Genomic DNA, 20,454 nt, shown 5'->3' on the forward strand with positions numbered 1-20,454 from the left:
TACCGTCGCCACTTAGTGATGAACTCCTGATATCCATGTGGATACCGTCGCACTGAACGTGTTTAACAGTTTCCTCACAAGAGCTAAGATTAAATCTAGTAAAATAAAGCTAAATCGATTTCACCCTATGCACTTTTAGCACGCAACTTGGCTTTCATAAGGTAAAACTGATTTCAAGTTCAAAATTGTATGTCAACTCGAAAATTAAATTTAGTAATGATCAAATAAACAATAGCGGATATAAATTGCTCACCTGAACTAGGGTAGGCAGTACGAATGGGTCCTATAAAAATCAGGCCTTACCTAATTTAAGGTTATTGTTTTGGATCCACACGTCATAACGTTCTAAAAACGTTTTTAAAACTATTCTTTGACATCAACACTACAACTGTGTTAGGCAACTTTTTGGGGGAATTAGAATACATTATATTAATCCCTATTAGCATAAATTATGTTCATGCTGTGTGCAAAGGTTGTTGTTATATGAAGTGAAAGAGAATTAAGAGAAAATGGTAATTGTTTAGTGAATAATCAACGACGAAACAATAAACAGTGAGAAAACCCCTCACACCCAGGATGTGTAAGGTGTTTCAAATTTTCTTGAGAAAAAAATAAAACTTAAAAAGTAATTAAGAACCTCATTAAGTTTCACACTTGTATTTTGCCAAGACGCCGGCTTATAGTAAACAAATAGGCCTACGATGGCGCAATTACGTACCTTTGCCGTTTGCCAAGTAGAACACCACGAAATCATTCAGTTCCGTCTCGTAGATTTGGACATGAGGAGAAGCGTCATAATACTCGTCCGATTCCATCCTCAGAGGGAGTTTGTAGTCAAAACTGAACATCGCCGAACACAACGCACTGATTACTTTGGAGGTTATGTTTCTGACAGTTCGCTATCCACAGATGTCGTTGTCAGCTGGCGCAGTACTGCCAACTCACTGTTATACAAACACTAATTGTCCCTGCGATGTGAAACTGAACATAGTCGAACATGAATCCACTATGCACTGTTTACTTTGGAGGTTAGTTTGCTATCCACAGCTGTCATGATCAGCTGGCGCAGTACTGCCAACTCACTGTTCTACAAAACAAACACTAGTCGCGTTCCATATAACAATATGTTCGTAGAACGGGTCGCATAGCGTATGTTATTGTTTGTAAAAGCTTTGTTGATTTGTTTCAATCAATGTATACAGTAAACACTTGCAGATATCTGATTGAATGACCCTAGTTACATTATCATTAAGATTAGGCCTATATCCTAATCACTATGTTGGAAATAACTCAAGATAACATAACGATACTGTCACCAAAGTAAACGCTATGCTGATATGCTATTGCTGTAATTTACGAAGAGCAAATTGGATTCAATAAGAGTATCCTTTTTTAATTATAATTTCTAGTGACTGACTTATGTATAATTGCATTATTTTTTGTTATGTATGTAAAACTCGATTGCATAGTAGAATATATGGGAAGTATAATAAAATAGTTTATTTCTTATTATACTTGTTTACAAACAATTAAGTGGCAATGTACCGTAGATTATTGGTGTGAAATCAATTCAAATCTATCTATCTTGTTCAACGTAATATCATTAAATCAAGATTCTTGTCATTCGCCTATTGGGTCTGATGATGATTGGAGTGTCCAATCGAAATCGATCACCACTTACCATCTTTTTTGTATGTTTGTGTGCAACAAGCGTAAATATATGTTTTAAGTGAAGAGGTTTCTGTTATTTACTTTCCTTAACATCATTGTAGTATGCAATGACCTAGAAAGGGACTAAAAATCAACTTACAACACAGACTCAACTATCAGTAACCTACACAAACATTATCCATCAAATCTCAAGATAGCCAACGCGTCGTTCATAATGTAGGGAGCCTCTTGTAAAATACAGATAGAGCCTACACACTTTTACACACTGTGGCCACCAATGGGTATGATTGAGAAATATTAAGATAAAAAACGAGACGTGTTTTATAGTACGGTAGTTTACGCAACGATTGCGTAAAGATAGTGTTAACGACACGAGTAGAAAATTTAAGGTACGAGCCTTGGCGAGTGTAACTTCTACGAGTGTCGTTAACACTATTTACGCGAGTTGCGTACTCTACTTTACCTACGACGGTGTTTTAATTACTAAAAATCACTACTCATAACTTGAAAGAGAGGTTATGTTTTTGTTTATAACCTCTCATTGCCACTGACAGTGAAGCAAGGAATCACAACACTAATTCACTAATTGCACCAATCAACAATTAAATTGGCGTGAACAGCTGATTAGTTGAATTTCGAATCATCACAATTTTGCTTCTCCTCTCTCAATCCTTGAACCTCATTGGTCAGTTACCCGTGTTGTTATGAGTAAAATCATAGATGAAGTAAAAAAGAACTGTACTGAAACTGCTACTTTAAAAAACGGTCGTAGGTAATAGTATATTACGTTACTAGTCCTGAAAATAAGTGTTTACCGGACGAGTGTGGTCGTTCCCGTTCGAGACGAAGTCGAGTACGGGATTACCATACGAGTCCGGTAAACACATTTTGGACGAGTTACGTACGATAGTTTACGCCATACTAATAAATCTGTACAAATCCTTATATATTTCCACCAACTAAAGGACTAAAAATCACTAGTCATACCTCTAACCTCTAAGAGAGGTTATGTTTTTGTTTATAACCATTCATTGCTATACCTAAATACAGTATAATCAGCTGATTGGTGTCCGGTAAAACTCATTGCAAAACAGTAGCACGCAATGAAACCCCATTTGAATAAGCTGGCGGCAAACAGCTGTTTTCTGGACTAAATCCTTGCGTGGGAAGTTCGTCAAAATAATGTAGTGTGGCGTAAATGATATTTTGCTTTTCATACGATCAGGATTATCGTACATGTATTGACCTATCCAAGAAATCGTTAGTAGACCTACCTTGGATTAAAATGGGAAAACAGTGAACAAATTTAGAACTAGAACACGTTAGTTTAGTCATAGACATTTAGAATTAAAAACCCCGACAGCAGTGCTGCGATTAGCATAAGCTCTGGCGTCCACTGCTAGGAGTGCCGTGAAGTTAAGTAGAGAGTAAACGGTGACTACACGGCCCTCCAAGCTGTGGACGCCAGAACTTATAACCGCAGCACTGCCGTCGGGGGTTTTAAATTCTATTTGTCTACGGTTTAGTACAGCAATTCTAATGTAAACCCCGTTGTATTCATACAGCTGAGGCAAAATACTAATAAAGTTAACTTGGAAAAGGCGTTACTGGTAACTGATAAGTTGGGAATAAAACAGCTGATAAGATGTATTTATAGAATGTCAGATAACGCAGTAGCATAGCTTCCGGAAGATATTGTTATGATGTTGAACGGGGTAGTAATTTAATACGTCATAAACATGAACAACCACAAGCTTTAGTTTAACAGCCCTGGTGAGATTTTCTGGTTTACTTATGCAAATTGTAATGAAAACTCTGATTACGTTGACTAACACCTGTTAGTGTACGCATGGAGACTAATAATCCTACTAATATTATAAATGAGAAAGTTTGGATGGATGGATGTATGGATGTATGGATGTATGGATGTATGTTTGTGACAAGTGAACGCGAAAAATACTGGTCGGATTGGGCTGAAATTTGGCATGATGATAGCTCACATTCCCGATTAACATATAGGCATATTCTTATTTCAAAAATCCTTTCGGGCTCCGCCCCAGTGGCTCTGGAGTTTCCCATGTTAACCTTATGAGAAATGAAATTATTGAATCTTAACAGCTGTTTCAATTAAACAAGTTGGTTCTGTTCTGTGATGTTCAATAGCATTAAAGTTACAAAAATTACCAACAGGGTGCAGCACTATTATTTCTTTTACATTTATGACAACAGCTAATTTGCAACCAAAAGGTGAGTGAGCGTAGCGAACGAGCTCCAACCTAAAGGTGAGTGAGCGTAGCGAACAAATTTCAACCAGGACGTGATTGAGCCATCTTGAAAATTAAGAAGTTAAACGGGGCAAAGCCCGCGGGTTACAGCTAGTTTTATTTATATTTATGGGTTTGGATTTTGTTAAAAATACGTATTTTTGGTCGCTGACGCCAAAAATGATCCTATCTACTAATCCTAACTTCACTAGAAACACAAATTAAAGATTTTGACTTTGATACTATTCCTATGGTTTTTTGTGGTGTTGGATCTAGAGTTTAGCTTAGGATGAGTTTTCTGCCGAAATTTAATTAATTTACAACTTAAATAACATAAACTAAAATTTGAAACTTTAAAACTTTAAATGATATTACGACATTTTAAATGTATCCATTTTAATTTCATACTGAGACGGTTAAACAGTTATTCAAGAAGAAATGGGTTTAGTTGATCAACGGTCGAAAATGTAATATTGCCACTGCGGCAACCAAAAGTGATAAAATTACGTCCAAAACCAAAAGTTTGTGGAGTTAAATGCATTTAATATACTCAAAAAATCTTTAAAGTATTCAACAGGAATTGAAAAAAACTTGCAAATCGACTCAGTGAAGCTGCCAAAGAAGCTTTAGTCTTTTGTCACCATTTGAATGGCAATAATCTCATCAGTGAATTTTTAACTGACGTATGGCGACGTTTGATTGCAATGACGTCATACCAGTCAGCTGATTGATCTATTATATCAGCTGTGTGATGGGATAATATCACATATCAGCTGTTAGTGTCTATGGAAACAACACCTTTCTACGTTTATGATGTAATTGACTTTATTTTGTACCCTTTCCTGATTGATTTGAATGTTAGTTGTTGGGTTGGTAAAAAAATAAATAAATAAGTTTTACTATTGTCTGAAACATACTACTTATAGAATTATCATAGATTCGATTCCGGCTGGAGACAATTTTAACATTCTTTCCGCGGTTAGGCTACTGTACTGATTGTTTCTTCCACTTCGCATAAAAATGTCCACTCTGACGTCCACTCGTCCAGACATAGACGGGTTCAGTGGTTGGTATGTCGAGGAAATGCGACGGCTGTCGGCAGAGAAATGCTGACAGCTGATGTGACATCAGTATCAGCTGTTGACTCAGCGCCGGCGCTGATAACCTCTAGGTCAGCATGGAAATACATAAAACAAACAAGTCGCCGATAGTCAGTGTGAGTGCATCATTTTATGTTGCAAGAAACGAGCTCACATTGTAAAAAGATGCGGTCATTATTTATAGAATTTATAATCCGCATGATAACTAAACAGAAGTACGATATCCTACTGATATTATAAGTGAGAAAGTTTGGATGTACATAATTTTTGTATGTATGGATTTGAGACTGTTAAAGTAAACGCGAAAAATACTGGTCTGATTGGGCTAAAATTGGTGTGACGATAGCTCACGTTGACGATTAACATATAGGCCTAGACGCATTATTATATCAAAAATCCTTTCGGGCTCTGTCCCAGTGGCTCTAGAGTTTCCCATGTTAACCTTATGAGTATTCACATTTAAAAGGAATAAAATAATTTTGTCAGCTGTTTCAACCACACAAGTTTGATATTAAATAACATTAAAAAGTTATAAAGTTTACCAACAGGGTGCAGCACTATTATATATTTTTTTGCAATGACAACATCTAATTTGAACCAAATTGCAACAAAAAGCTGTGAAGAATGAGAATTTCACTTTTTTATTGTTTAGAGGCAGTGGTCGAATATTGCTATGGTAGATGGACTATACTATAGTACCGTAAATTGAGAGAACCAAATTTTCTTAAACCGTGTCCTCTCCCATTGCAAACGCAAAGCACCAGTGTAACTGCAATAAGCATTTTATATACAGTACCACAAAAAATATACGCGTTTTATATACGCTAACCCCGTACGAAGGACGGGTACTCTGCTAGTACTTATTATTTACCATAACCTACTCTATTACAAAGCCGCGGCGTTGGTGTGTGGCAACGCCGCACCGGCCGGTCTGTTGCCATGGCAACAACAGTAAAAACAGTAATAAAGTGTAAACATAAACAGGCAGAAGCCCCATAATGAATGAGTGCAACAGCTGTTTTGGTAGGCCGGGTCTGCGGCGTTGCCACTTTTCTCTCGCAGTGGCCTTGTAGAGGGGGCCAATGATATCAATAAATTATGCTTTCTAGCGTTTCTATTGAACAGGTCCACACTAGATTGTAAGAAGATTATTGTTTGGAACCGCTCTTTAACAAAACGTCAACAATTGCCACTGACGTAGACACAACCAATATTTATTTAGAATCTCGAAAGGAAAATTAATGAACAATTTTAAGTGAAAAAAGCCAAAGGCATTCCATTCCACTACGATTTAAACCCAAACATACACTACCGTCCAGATTAGGTTATTCGTGATTTAACTGATGTTAATCGGTAGCGCGCGTGATATCAAACTTATTGGAGGGATGGTCAATAAATACAGCACGTGCCTTTTATACTAGACAACTCTACATTGCTCATCGCCTGGGGTTGTCCTATGGGAAATGTGTCAAACATTGTCAGACAGGACGAACATTTCATCTCGCAATGAGGTTGGTACTTCATTTTCACAATTCGACAATTTTATCTTACTACAATCACTTTTAATATTACAAGTCATCGATGTATAGTCTAAATTAGGCTAGAAAATACATCGGTGGTACAAGTAGACTGGTTGACTTTTTGTACAATCTGAAGCCAGTTTATGTTCAATTTGAGTTGGTAACATTTCTCTCGATGTGTGCTCATTTGTATTGTGCCTTGAAGTCATACAATTAAACTATTTTTTAATAGTTGCGATATCCAATTTCTATCTTAGTCCTTAGACTTTTAATATTACAAGAGGACAAAATACTTCCTATTCTGTTGAAGTCGTAGAATTAAACTATTTTTTAATAGTTGCGATATCCAATTTCTATCTTAGTCCTTAGACTTTTAATATTACAAGAGGACAAAATACTTCCTATTCTGTTATGAAATCTCAAGCATATTTTGTTTTGTTTTTAAAAAGACTACTGCAATTCACCATGCTTTACTGTTTGTAGACTATATACGAATAATACTGTTTTCTATGGACTGTTTTCTATGTAACCTACACTAGTCCTGATCTACATAGCATATTTAATTTATATTCAAAACCCATGGTACATTTTAACTAAATCAAATCACTTTTACAATGTACCATTAACAAAACCTAAGAGAAGGATTCGAATTGAAAACAACCAATACAGTGCAACAGACACGAGCTGCATGCACGTGGAGAGAAATACATTGCAATACAACAATACAATACAGCGGAATACAATGGATTCGCTACACGAGGCTGGCGTTATTGACGTCGCTGGTTCGTTACCGTCCATTGCCAGTTTGTTTGTGGTGTTTTAAGTGACGCAGCTCGATTTGAGTTTGCATAAGGAGGGGTTTCGTTTTGAGGATGAAGGTGGTTAAAATACATATAATTTTATTTGAAACAATTGCACTACCATGTTTTTGATAAAGTGTATATACTCCTCGCCTTGTGATCACATGGTTGCCTGTTCAATCCTGAGCAAAGTCAATTTTTTAGCACTCTTTTCTCATTGGGTAATAAGTGGCTCTATATAATGAACCAAATTATATTAGCCAGCAACAAAGCTTTCATCTGATTAATTCAACAAGTATCCATGGTGTTCCGGCATTGTACATACTCTCTAAACCTTTATCTTAATGTAATTCTTGGAGATTGTATAACCAATGTATCTATTGACTTAAATATTAAGAGCAGAAGATATACAGTATTATTCCAACAAAAATTCGTGCCTAATTTTTGTATGAAAATTGTAGAAGATGAATTGAGCCGACAAAAGGAACTGAGGTACTGACGAATATCCCTTTATTCAAACTAAACGTATCGATAACTACCCAAATCGCCAAATATTCGGATAAATTAACTACAACACAACACGAACTATTTTAGCGACTTCCCCTACAGGAAAGTAGCGATTACCGTGGTAGACCTGGGCCCGGGACCGACATAGGTACTTTTTCATCTTGATGTAATGTTTGGTAAATAGATTTAATTTAAAATCAATTCAGGCAAATGGAAATTCGCTTAGTCTGCAGGTTTGCTTCGGTGGGAAATTTAGTTACAGCTGGTACGGATAGGTATATAGTCTTGCATCCAAAACTCAATACTACCTACTGATTAACCATTGAGTGTGATCATAAACTGTAAACTCAGATACGAAAATGGGACCTTTGGTCTGTAGTCAAAGGTTTTTTACGAATTAACTAAGTGTAAAAGTATTTAAAGATTAAAATGCTTACTCTATTTACAGGTGAAGTAGGGAGGGTCCGTGTGTGAAGCACCAAAGAGCAGCCAAGTGATGAACAACAAGAGGACCTCTGTAATGAGCACCAAACTGTGCTTATTGTGACTTAGCTTTGCTGTTATTTTAAATTGAAATACCTCGCAGAAGCAAACCGCAGTCGGTTAAATTTTCACTAAAATATATCCTTGAAATATTGTCTGACATATTCACCATTTAATAAATTATTTAGGTTTAACGAGTACTTAGGTTTGCTGCTACAAGAAAGTTCATATGCCAAATTGGATAAAAATATATCCACAAAAAAGCAAACTAAAACAGTTTAATTAGGCTATGTTCTCAAAAAGAATAACATGTGAAATTTGGAATAAATGGTTTTTGGAATAATTTTCTCCGTAGCCTTAAGCGCACCGAAACGCTTACATATTAAATTATTTGTTTTTCAACATAATTTTTGAAAGAAAATGCGAAATTTTATTTTGTTATGGTTGAAATTGGAAAATCCCATTCTTTTCCCACAAACACTTTTCCTATTGTCCGACCATGCTGGTTCGCGAACTCGTTCAAATAAACGTAGGTATACCGCTCAACATTTTATAAAAATCGGAGTTCTACTCGTGCCAGCGGCACACACACAAAAACCCATTTGAAAGGACAGTGTTTTGGTCCAGTTCTTATCAAGCCATCTACGGCAATAGCTTCATCATTTGTAGGTTTATGGCATTCAAAAAAAAACTTAGGGAAATGTAGACTGTCGGCTAATCAATGTTTTACAAAGTTGTATCAACAATAACAAAATACCAAATTATAATCGACATCATCTTGGTTGTTACTCCAAAGGAACTCCATAGAGAAATCTACGTACAAGCCTCTTGAGAGGGTTGGCAATACTGAAGCGTTATTAGGCCAATTACTGCTGTGCCCCGGGCTGTTACCAACTTACCGGAACGAAAATCCCTTTGTTTCCGTTTATTACTTGGCTCTGATAAGAGATTTTCTTATCGCCAGAGCCTCACAAAAGCTAACGAGATTGGAGTAGGCTATAAGAATGTTTTAATATGATTCGTATCTACATAATTTGTTGTTTTTATCTCTGCGGCCGAACATTCAAATATCTCTTTCAACACTAATTGACGTTTCTTGTTTAACTTTGATCTAGTTTACTAGTTTGTCCAAAAGTTTATTAGTAATGAAACGATTTAAACTTTCTATTGCAATAAATTATTTGTTTTTCGTAGGCTATATTTTCAATATTTTTTTAAAGCTTGTTTTAGTATCCGTAAACATATTATCTATATACAGAAATAGACAAATTTAGTCCTACCTTTTTTTTTAAAAGACATACTTGTTTATTTTATAATTTCACGTTGGCAACCGACGAATTATAAACCCCAAAACAGAGCGGCCAATTCGTAATTCTGCTAACCCGCCCATTGGAACACTCAACAATGAAACGGCAAACGAGACTCAGAGGCAATTAAAACAACGCGAGTTGCAAATAAATTAACAACTTCCGGTGCGACGTGTATCCTTCACTTCCGGTCTCTCGTTGTTTTGGCTATGTATTTAAACTACAATAATGGCGTTTTAACTCCTTGGAAATACAGTAGCCTCCGTAGCACTTTTCCATGAAATACATATTTGCAAATTTTTATAAACGTCCAAACCCCATAAAACCAATGTACCCTACGTACCCATACCAATGTACCCTAGTACTGTATTAGCGAATTTCCCTATAGGGAAGTAGCTATTACCGTAGGTCTCATGGTAAGACATAGGCCCGGGACCGATTTACTTTTCCATTTTGATGTCCCCAGAGGCCAAAAACACCATTCGTTCAAATTTTTATATATGTATATATATATATCTATATATAGAGATATATATATATATATATCTAATATATAAAATTCTCGTGTCACAGTGTTTGTCTGCAAACTCCTCCGGAACGACTTCACCGATCGTTATGAAATTTGGTGTGTAAATTCTGTAGGTATGCGAATCGGACGTAAACTATTTCCCGTTTCGAAATTCTTAAAAGGGCTCCGCCCCAGTGGCTCTGGAGTTTCCCATGTTAACCTTATGAGAAATGGAATTAATGAATCCTAACAGCTGTTTCAATTAAACAAGTTGGTTCTGTTCTATGATGTTCAATAGCATTAAAGTTACAAGGATTACCAACAGGGTGCAGCACTATTATTTCTTTTACATTTATGACAACAGCTAATTTGCAACCAAAAGGTGAGTGAGCGTAGCGAACGAACTTCAACCTGGAGGCGAGTTAGCGTAGCGAACGAGCTAACCTGAAGGCAAGTGAGCGCAGCGAACGAGCTCCAACCTAAAGGTGAGTAGGCGTAGCGAACGAGCTCCAACCCAAAGGTGAGTGAGCGTAGCGAACGAACTTCAACCAGGACGTGATTGAGCGATGCGAACGAGATCATCTTGAAAATTAAACGTAACGGTACTTTCTTTCCATCGGTCTGTCTTAGGGGAAACCTATAACTTAGGCGATACGAAGTTCGCCGGGTCAGCTAGTATATATGTTACACTCAATCTCCGAATTCGGACAATGTCCGAAATTTCTACCCACTCCGCGATGTGGATAGTGTGAAATACCCACGTCGCGGAGTGAGCATTTTATTTCTGACATTGGCCGAAACGAAATGCCCAGACCGCGTTGTGGGTAAACTGATTTACTCAAACGCCAAAGTCAAAACCTTCTTCGGCGATTGAGCAAATTCAAAATACCCACAACGTGATGTGAGCAAAAGTGATTGCCCACGTCGGGTTGTGGGTATTTCTAGTTTGCGCAAACGCCGACTAGTAGTTTATAAACCACCGTATACCCATAAATCTACGTGAAATCCACAATCATTAGGTAAAATAAATACAATTTATGTTTGTGATTATAATTATTTAATGCATAAATATCATTTTAGAAAATACCAGAAAACAGAAAATTACCAAATAGGAACAAATATAAAAAGGTCCATTGCACATACATTGAAATTATGTTTTTCCGCTTAACCAAAATAGGATAGTAGCCTTAAAACGCCGATTATCACACAGTTCTTGTTAAATCTTTCTTTTACTTATTGGCACAAGAGGTGCTGCCATGGCATTTAGAATTGCATTTTACGTTTGACTTAATACATTTACATGATTTACTCAAACAGTTCTTCTTGCAACCACATCTTATAAATCCTTGTTTTTTTAAGAGGTTGGCGACCTCTTTTACCCTCTGATTTGCCCGTCCACATTGACCTCTGACTTCTTGATTGGCTCGTTCGACAGACCAAAACAATATCTCACAAGAGGTAATCACTGGACATATATTAACTTGATCACGTGCGTATCACACAATACAGCCAATAGTAAAGAAAACACAATGCAGGTGCAGGTCCGTCTATCCTAATCGCAAATAGTGCAAATTGTGGAGGTGACATGTCTAAACGTAAATTCGGCGTTTGCACAAACTAGAAATACCCACAACCCGACGTGGGCAATCCCTCTTGCTCACATCGCGTTGTGGGTATTTTAGATTTGCTCAATCGCCGAATAACGTTATGACTTCGGCATTTGAGTAAATCAATTTACCCACAACGCGGTCTGGGCATTTCACTTCGGCCAATGTCCGAATAAAATGCTCACTCCGCGACGTGGGTATTTCACACTATCCACGTCGCGGAGTGGGTAGAAATTTCGGACATTGTCCGAATTCGGAGATTGAGTGTATCATATATATATATAAATGTGTCCATCCGCACCATAACTTGAGTAATTTTTGTCCGATTTTGATAAAACTTGGTTTGAAGGTGTAAGGCGGGATAAACTTGAATGAGTTCGCGAACCAGCATGATCGGACTACGGGAACGGTGGTTTACGGGGGGTTTTATGAGGTAAAAATAGGTTTTTCCCATTTTTGACCCAAAATCATAAAATTTAGCAACTTCTTTCCAAACCATTTTGTAGAGCTTAAAAAACAAATAATTTAGTATTTTGAAGTGTTATTATGCGCCTAATGGTTACGGAGAAAATCCAAAAAAATTTAAATTTTAAATTCCCATGTTATTCTTATGGAGAACAAGTAAACTGTTGTAGTTTGCTTGTTTATGAACACATTTTGATCAAATTTGGAAAATGTTTTTATTTCTTACTAACTATTAACATAAAAAAAAAACTGTTTTATCCTCCATGATGCAGCAAACCTAAGTACTTGTTAAACTAATTCTATTTAAATAGGAAATAAATGTTATATTTTTAAGTAGACATTTTAGTGTAAATCCAATCAGGCAAATGGAAATTCGCTTAGTCTGCAGGTTTGCTGCGGCGGGGGTATTTAAATACTGCATTCCCTTAGTTGATAACAGGGAATGCATTTTTGATTTAGGTCAATTTTTAGTATTGTGCGTTTATAACTGCATTTTAGAAAGTTTTTCAAAAGGATTTGTGCAAACCTTGTTCCTAAATAACTTTTGACCTAATGATCGTAAATTTATGTGGATGCCTTTTTTTAGCACTTTATAATTTTATATGCCACACGACCAACATCAAGACCATAAAAACTACCATGATGGCGAATAGAAACTATAGGAAGGTGTGGACCCTCAGCTACCTTGTTACATAGACAAATAAATATAATACAATGCTGATTTTATTTACCGAATTTCAATTTTCCTGTGCTTATCTATGAAATCTCGACTATCGACACATAACACAATGACAATATGGAAGTTGATGAACGGTTTAAAAGCAAATGTTATCGATGTTATCGAACACTCGGCTATTTAGTTCAACCCGTTATCAGCCATTATGTGACCATTCAAATGACCTAATTATTGAGGAAGTTTGTAGTAAGATAAGCAGTAATCGATGTGAATCATGTAGTTACGCGTGACGATGAATAATGTACCAATGAAATTCTTTCAAAACATAATAAATTGAATTTATAAAGCTCAATTAGGGCATCACTGAGTAACACAATGTAGTATGCTTTAACTATTTAAGGTAAATTACTATTTTTATTTGAGCAATAGCAGATTTTAGAACCAGGGACAGAGCTCATGCCAATTACCAGTACTGATTCGAGATTTTTTTCGAATAAGCCAAGTTAGTAATTACTGATTTCTGTCGAATACGCCATGTTATTACTGATTTCTGTCGAATACGCCGAGTTATTACTGATTTCTGTCGAATACGCCGAGTTATTACTGATTTTTGTCGAATACGCCGAGTTATTACTGATTTCTGTCGAATACGCCGAGTTATTACTGATTTCTGTCGAGTAAGCCGAGTTATTACTGATTTCTGTCGAATACGCCGAGTTATTACCGATTTCTGTCGAATACGCCTAGTTATTACCGATATCTGTCGAATACGCCGAGTTATTACTGATTTCTGTCGAATACGCCGAGTTATTACCGATTTCTGTCGAATACGCCGAGTTATTACTGATTTCGGTCGAATACGCCGAGTTGTTACTGATTTCTGTCGAATACGCCGAGTTATTACTGATTTCTGTCGAATACGCAGAGTTATTACTGATTTCTGTCGAATACGCCGAGTTATTACTGATTTCTGTCGAATACGCCAAGTTATTACCGATTTCTGTCGAATACGCCGAGTTATTACTGATTTCTGTCGAGTAAGCCGAATTATTACTGATTTCTGTCGAATACGCCGAGTTATTACCGATTCCTGTCGAATACGCCTAGTTATTACCGATATCTGTCGAATACGCCGAGTTATTACTGATATCTGTCGAAATACCCCGAGTTATTACTGATTTATGTCGAATACGCCGAGTTATTACTGATTTCTGTCGAATACGCCGAGTTATTACTGATTTCTGTCGAATACGCCGAGTTATTACTGATTTCTGTCGAATACGCCGAGTTATTACAGATTTCTGTCGAATACGCCGAGTTATTACTGATTTCTGTCGAATACGCCGAGTTATTACTGATTTCTGTCGAATACGCCGAGTTATTACTGATTTCTGTCGAGTAAGCCGAGTTATTACTGATTTCTGTCGAATACGCCGAGTTATTACCGATTTCTGTCGAATACGCCTAGTTATTACCGATATCTGTCGAATACGCCGAGTTATTACTGATATCTGTCGAAATACCCCGAGTTGTTACTGATTTATGTCGAATACGCCGAGTTATTACTGATTTCTGTCGAATACGCCGAGTTATTACTGATTTCTGTCGAATACGCCGAGTTATTACAGATTTCTGTCGAATACGCCGAGTTATTACCGATTTCTGTCGAATACGCCGAGTTATTACCGATTTCTGTCGAATACGCCGAGTTATTACCGATTTCTGTCGAATACGCCTAGTTATTACCGATATCTGTCGAATACGCCGAGTTATTACTGATATCTGTCGAAATACCCCGAGTTATTACTGATTTATGTCGAATACGCCGAGTTATTACTGATTTCTGTCGAATACGCCGAGTTATTACTGATTTCTGTCGAATACGCCGAGTTATTACTGATTTCTGTCGAATACGCCGAGTTATTACAGATTTCTGTCGAATACGCCGAGTTATTACAGATTTCTGTCGAATACGCCGAGTTATTACTGATTTCTGTCGAATACGCCGAGTTATTACCGATTTCTGTCGAATACGCCGAGTTATTACTGATTTCGGTCGAATACGCCGAGTTGTTACTGATTTCTGTCGAATACGCCGAGTTATTACTGATTTCTGTCGAATACGCAGAGTTATTACTGATTTCTGTCGAATACGCCGAGTTATTACTGATTTCTGTCGAATACGCCAAGTTATTACCGATTTCTGTCGAATACGCCGAGTTATTACTGATTTCTGTCGAGTAAGCCGAATTATTACTGATTTCTGTCGAATACGCCGAGTTATTACCGATTCCTGTCGAATACGCCTAGTTATTACCGATATCTGTCGAATACGCCGAGTTATTACTGATATCTGTCGAAATACCCCGAGTTATTACTGATTTATGTCGAATACGCCGAGTTATTACTGATTTCTGTCGAATACGCCGAGTTATTACTGATTTCTGTCGAATACGCCGAGTTATTACTGATTTCTGTCGAATACGCCGAGTTATTACAGATTTCTGTCGAATACGCCGAGTTATTACTGATTTCTGTCGAATACGCCGAGTTATTACTGATTTCTGTCGAATACGCCGAGTTATTACTGATTTCTGTCGAGTAAGCCGAGTTATTACTGATTTCTGTCGAATACGCCGAGTTATTACCGATTTCTGTCGAATACGCCTAGTTATTACCGATATCTGTCGAATACGCCGAGTTATTACTGATATCTGTCGAAATACCCCGAGTTGTTACTGATTTATGTCGAATACGCCGAGTTATTACTGATTTCTGTCGAATACGCCGAGTTATTACTGATTTCTGTCGAATACGCCGAGTTATTACAGATTTCTGTCGAATACGCCGAGTTATTACCGATTTCTGTCGAATACGCCGAGTTATTACCGATTTCTGTCGAATACGCCGAGTTATTACCGATTTCTGTCGAATACGCCGAGTTATTACTGATTTCTGTCGAATACGCCGAGTTGTTACTGATTTCTGTCGAATACGCCGAGTTATTACTGATTTCTGTCGAATACGCAGAGTTATTACTGATTTCTGTCGAATACGCCGAGTTATTACTGATTTCTGTCGAATACGCCAAGTTATTACCGATTTCTGTCGAATACGCCGAGTTATTACTGATTTCTGTCGAATACGCCGAGTTATTACTGATTTCTGTCGAATACGCCAAGTTATTACTGATTTCTGTCGAATAGGTACGCCAAGTTATTACTGATTTCTGTCGAATACGCCAAGTGACTAAACCAAAGCAAACTAAAAAGAAAAAATGATTGTTAACCGTGTCATCTGTTATGTGATAGAAACAATCCCAAAACAAATAAGGTAAAAATATAGCCTATAACGAACTGGTTCGAATAAGAACAAAGTATCCGAGTACCCTAGCAAGAGTCAATAATGATAGGCCTACCATTGATTTTACAAATAGTTTGTGTGTGTTTAACGTCATTTGTATTTTCACTTAACAGTTCTTTGGGTCTAAAATTAAACCTATTGTTAGAAAATCATGTACGATGGCTTAAGCACGAACACGGGTAAAAACTGTTTGAAAAGATAACAATTTTTCGGTTAACTGTACGAAAATGAATAACTTCCACTATAAGAATACGTATTCCCATTGTAAACTCAAAATAGAATCACCGGAAATGAAATCTGCAAACCGGAAGTACCGGAAACCTTCACGCACGGTGAGTAGCCGGTTGACATTGAGGAACTGCAAACTCCAACCACTTAACAGACTACATGCCATAAACGGTAAGTGGGTTTTAGATAAAAGCTGATAAAATTCCTGACATTTTTGCAACCTGACCCTCCGGCCTCCCGTCTGGTAATTTATGGTGGAGCAGGAACCAGCTGACCTTAAAATGTATCGAGGCAATGCAAACAGTTTAATCTTGCACCGGGACTAATAGTTAATTTAGTTAAACTACGTGTTGGTACATCTAGGTTGGAATGTAATGGAATGTACTATAGGTACGGCCTTCAAGGCCTGAGAAAGTGGTAAAATAAATCACATATGTGTGTGTCAGTTGGATGTCATAGTTGTACACTTATGTACATGTAGGTAGTTCATGACTTACGACTTGTTGTTTCATGTAGGCGTGGTAAATAAATAAAAATGCCTTTATTTAGCAAGCTTTAATACTTAACACATTGCGTGCGGGTCAGTCGCCGGCGACTGATTCCTTATCATTGAGATAAGTGGAATTTTCAAGAGTAAACATGACGACCGCATTGAAAGAGTTAACTTAATACTTTTCAATGAAATGGCGACCATACAAAGTAGGTATTTTAAGCCAAGTGTTCCTCAGTACACTCTACTTTACAGTAGGCGTGTGATGTCACTACCACCATAGAATGGGCCCATTACACGTTATGAATGCCAGAGAATTGCTCCAAGTGAAAGTTATCATACAAAAAATGTAGGGTCTGCATTGAAAACTTGTTAGGCTACGTTTGTTCGTGTAAAAAAATGTTTTCCATATCTGAATACAGTTTTGAAGTAGAAAATCAATGCCACTTCAGCTAAATGTTACTCGTGTAGAAGATATAATGTAGGTTCTGTGTTGAACGGTTGAACCCTTGTTACTTGCATGTCAATATTAAGTTAAAATGTGTTGTTAGTAGACCTAACACTAAATAAAAAGACCTACTGACTTCTAAAAAATGCCACTACACAGTTTGAATGGCAGAGAAAGTGTTGCAAGTCAAATGTGTGTCAGCTGTTGTCATATGTAGTAGGGATAACATATAGACATACATGTAGTTGAAAACTTGTGAGTGTGACTTGTACTGCTATTGGCTATAACAACACTTATAAGTCAATTGCTCATTCAAATAACTTGCGTTAATTTTACTAAGTTACAAACATTTAGAATGTAGATTAGATTTCAGTAAAACCTCTCATAGGCTAGCTGATGACGACTAAGTTCATCTCTAGAGGGTCTACTCTACAGTGGGTTATCGATGAAATAACTAGATACTGTATAATAATTTAGCACACCATTAAACGCAATCAAATTAGGTACCAAAAAACTCTACGAGGAAATATGCTATATTATCTTCTGACAGTGACAAAACGTTTGCAGAATACTACTTAGCCTATGCAGAACTACAACTGGTTGTGAAAATGTTGAAAAACTCAACTTAGCGGGAGATTGTACACCCTCCGGGATAACTTAAGTGCTGCGTGACCTAAAAGTGAGCAGGGACTTTGGGATTAGAAATTAATTACTTCTGAATGTTTTATACCTTCATTCAACTCGCAATTTGAGATATTGAAGGGGATAATGGTCTTTTACAATTTGAAAGCTATTAGGCATGACATCCATTAATATTCTAAACTAGTAAAGAGGTTACGCTCATTTTAATCAGATATTACCAATATTTTTTAAAATTCCACGTGCCGTTACTGTAACTTTATGCAAAAACTAGTCTATTAGAACACAATAATTACAAAAGATATAAAATTCAAGCCTACCTACGGTGACAGTATCGTTATAAACAATGAAACCAAGAACTAACCTATAAAACTTTGATTTCCACACTAAACTTAAACAAACACAACAATTAACACTTGTCACTCAACACGAAACGTTAACCACTGACACCAAGTATCAATTTACTAAAACTTGAAAACACACCATGCCAAAAGAAAGTAATAACAAAATGCTTTTACAACACAGTGATAAATGACCGAGAACGAATCACTCGAATCAGCTGGAACGGAACTGGAATGGCGCAAAAACATGGCAGGCAGACAACTGATTGAACAATGCTGCCAACCTACAGAGACCGTAGTGGTAAATAATGGCTCGTGGCCCGCAGTAGTACCAACTGTGGCACAGCAACCGGTCATGTATCTGTGGGGACATATCTGTATTGTGGTAATATCATAGATTTAAACCATTGTAATGCCAGATTAAACATACTCCCTAAAGGAGTATGTCAATAGATAACTCTGACTGTGGTTAAAACTAACAACTGAACGTCCATTTTCGTTCAAGAACTGGTTAAAACTTCAACATGGGATGTCTGCTCAATCAATATTCAAAGATTAAACCTTCTAAAAGTCATGATTAAACATATCACTTAACTTATGATCCTTATTGGTTAGCTTAACACAGTTTCAAGGTTTGATTAGTCCTGATCCAAGAATATGCTTGGGTTAGGTGTATGCATAGATGTATAATAACTCCACAAATGCATAATGTAGAGTTATTATACATCGATGGGTGTATGTTTAATCAATTGTTGTATGCTACACAGTTGAGATGGGCAAACAAGTGTTAACATATTCGATGGTGTGACCTTGGATGGTCGATGTTTATCAGTGATCTTGTTATGGTGTTATCACCGTTGGTTAAGTAACAAATCGCACGCAGGGCTTCCTCGTAGACCGCCCGACCGCCTCCGCCCTCCAAACATCGGGATCTTCCAGCGCGGGGACAAGCAAAAGCCACACTTTTCCCTACCCTTTGACATAGTAAAAAATCCACGGCAACTTCTCAGGATTGTAGGGATCCGCGGGAGCAAACTATTTCCGCTTTAATTGGTATTGACTTGATATAAATTAAACGTTTGGCACACTATTACGAATAACCTCTAAAGAAGAGATATGTAAGTTTGTAAGGGCTATAAGGGATTTCCTCATTCCCGTTTGCCAAACTGACCTCTCCTCTAAGGAACCTGCTGTGGCTATTTGACTACTTCTGCCATACTCACAAACACCTGTTTTAATGATCAATTATCAATTATTTAAGATGGGGACGCCACTATGTGCGTATTCTAACCCAAATATGAGTGAAGGATGAGTGTAGGATGAGTGGCGCGATCTTGTTGTCTTGTTAGTGACTAAGGCCGACATGTTCCTTAGACACAGCTGTTAATTAATAGCCCATACAGCTCATGGAAGGGACCTACACTTTATAGTGGAATCCGAACCACATTTTCTCCTTGTAATTTACGAATTGGTCTAATAGTCAGGATAGTACTGCGGATAGACGTAGTACTCACTAGTGCGGACGTTAATCCACACCAGGGAGCATCGCATCCACAGTGCATCCCTATAAATATCCACAATATCCATAATCCTACCTAATTCAATTGCCGTGGCTTTTTTACTACGGATTATGGCCATAAGACTTTACATAAGGCTTTTACAGGCCCACACTAAGTTCTTTAACTTCTGTTATTGGCCATAAATTGGAACCAGTTAGAGTTTTAAAAATCATAAAATATATCCAACCGAGTCTTTCAAAATGAAAATCAGATATACCATTTTCTCTTTCATCAGTCTTAGCTATGCCGAAGTCGAAGTGGAAGATAACCGCATTCAATAATAGTTTTTTATGTCCCATATTTACATTCTAGGTCCCTACGTTTTAGCCCAGAACTAATGTTCGCATTACTTCAGGATAGTACTACAGGATCCCACAGATAAAATCCATTGGTGATTGGCGGGATTTGAACCCTTGACCTCGGGCCGCGAGCACTGCCAATAAACCTGTCAAATATTTAGTCATTTTTTCCCAAAATA

At 37.2% G+C, this 20,454-nt stretch overlaps 1 protein-coding gene across 7 annotated transcripts in view; it reads right to left on the reverse strand.

The window, feature by feature from the left end:
* The window catches only part of LOC128992329 (TLD domain-containing protein 2-like), a 419,200-nt gene that overhangs the window by 150,137 nt on the left and 248,609 nt on the right, over nt 1-20,454 (reverse strand). The window contains exon 1 of one of the 7 annotated variants that reach the window (XM_054415851.1): nt 719-989. The exons of the other annotated variants lie outside the window; for them this stretch is intronic. Coding sequence (XP_054271826.1) covers nt 719-848 — 130 coding nt within the window. The 5' untranslated portion in view covers nt 849-989. Of the gene's footprint in view, nt 1-718; nt 990-20,454 lie in introns of those variants that run through there. 7 annotated transcript variants of the gene reach the window in all.

Source organism: Macrosteles quadrilineatus, unplaced genomic scaffold (assembly GCF_028750875.1).
Source record: "Macrosteles quadrilineatus isolate MER2022 unplaced genomic scaffold, UCM_ALF_1.0 Scaffold_4__1_contigs__length_99947679, whole genome shotgun sequence".
Taxonomy (NCBI): Eukaryota; Metazoa; Arthropoda; class Insecta; order Hemiptera; family Cicadellidae; genus Macrosteles; species Macrosteles quadrilineatus.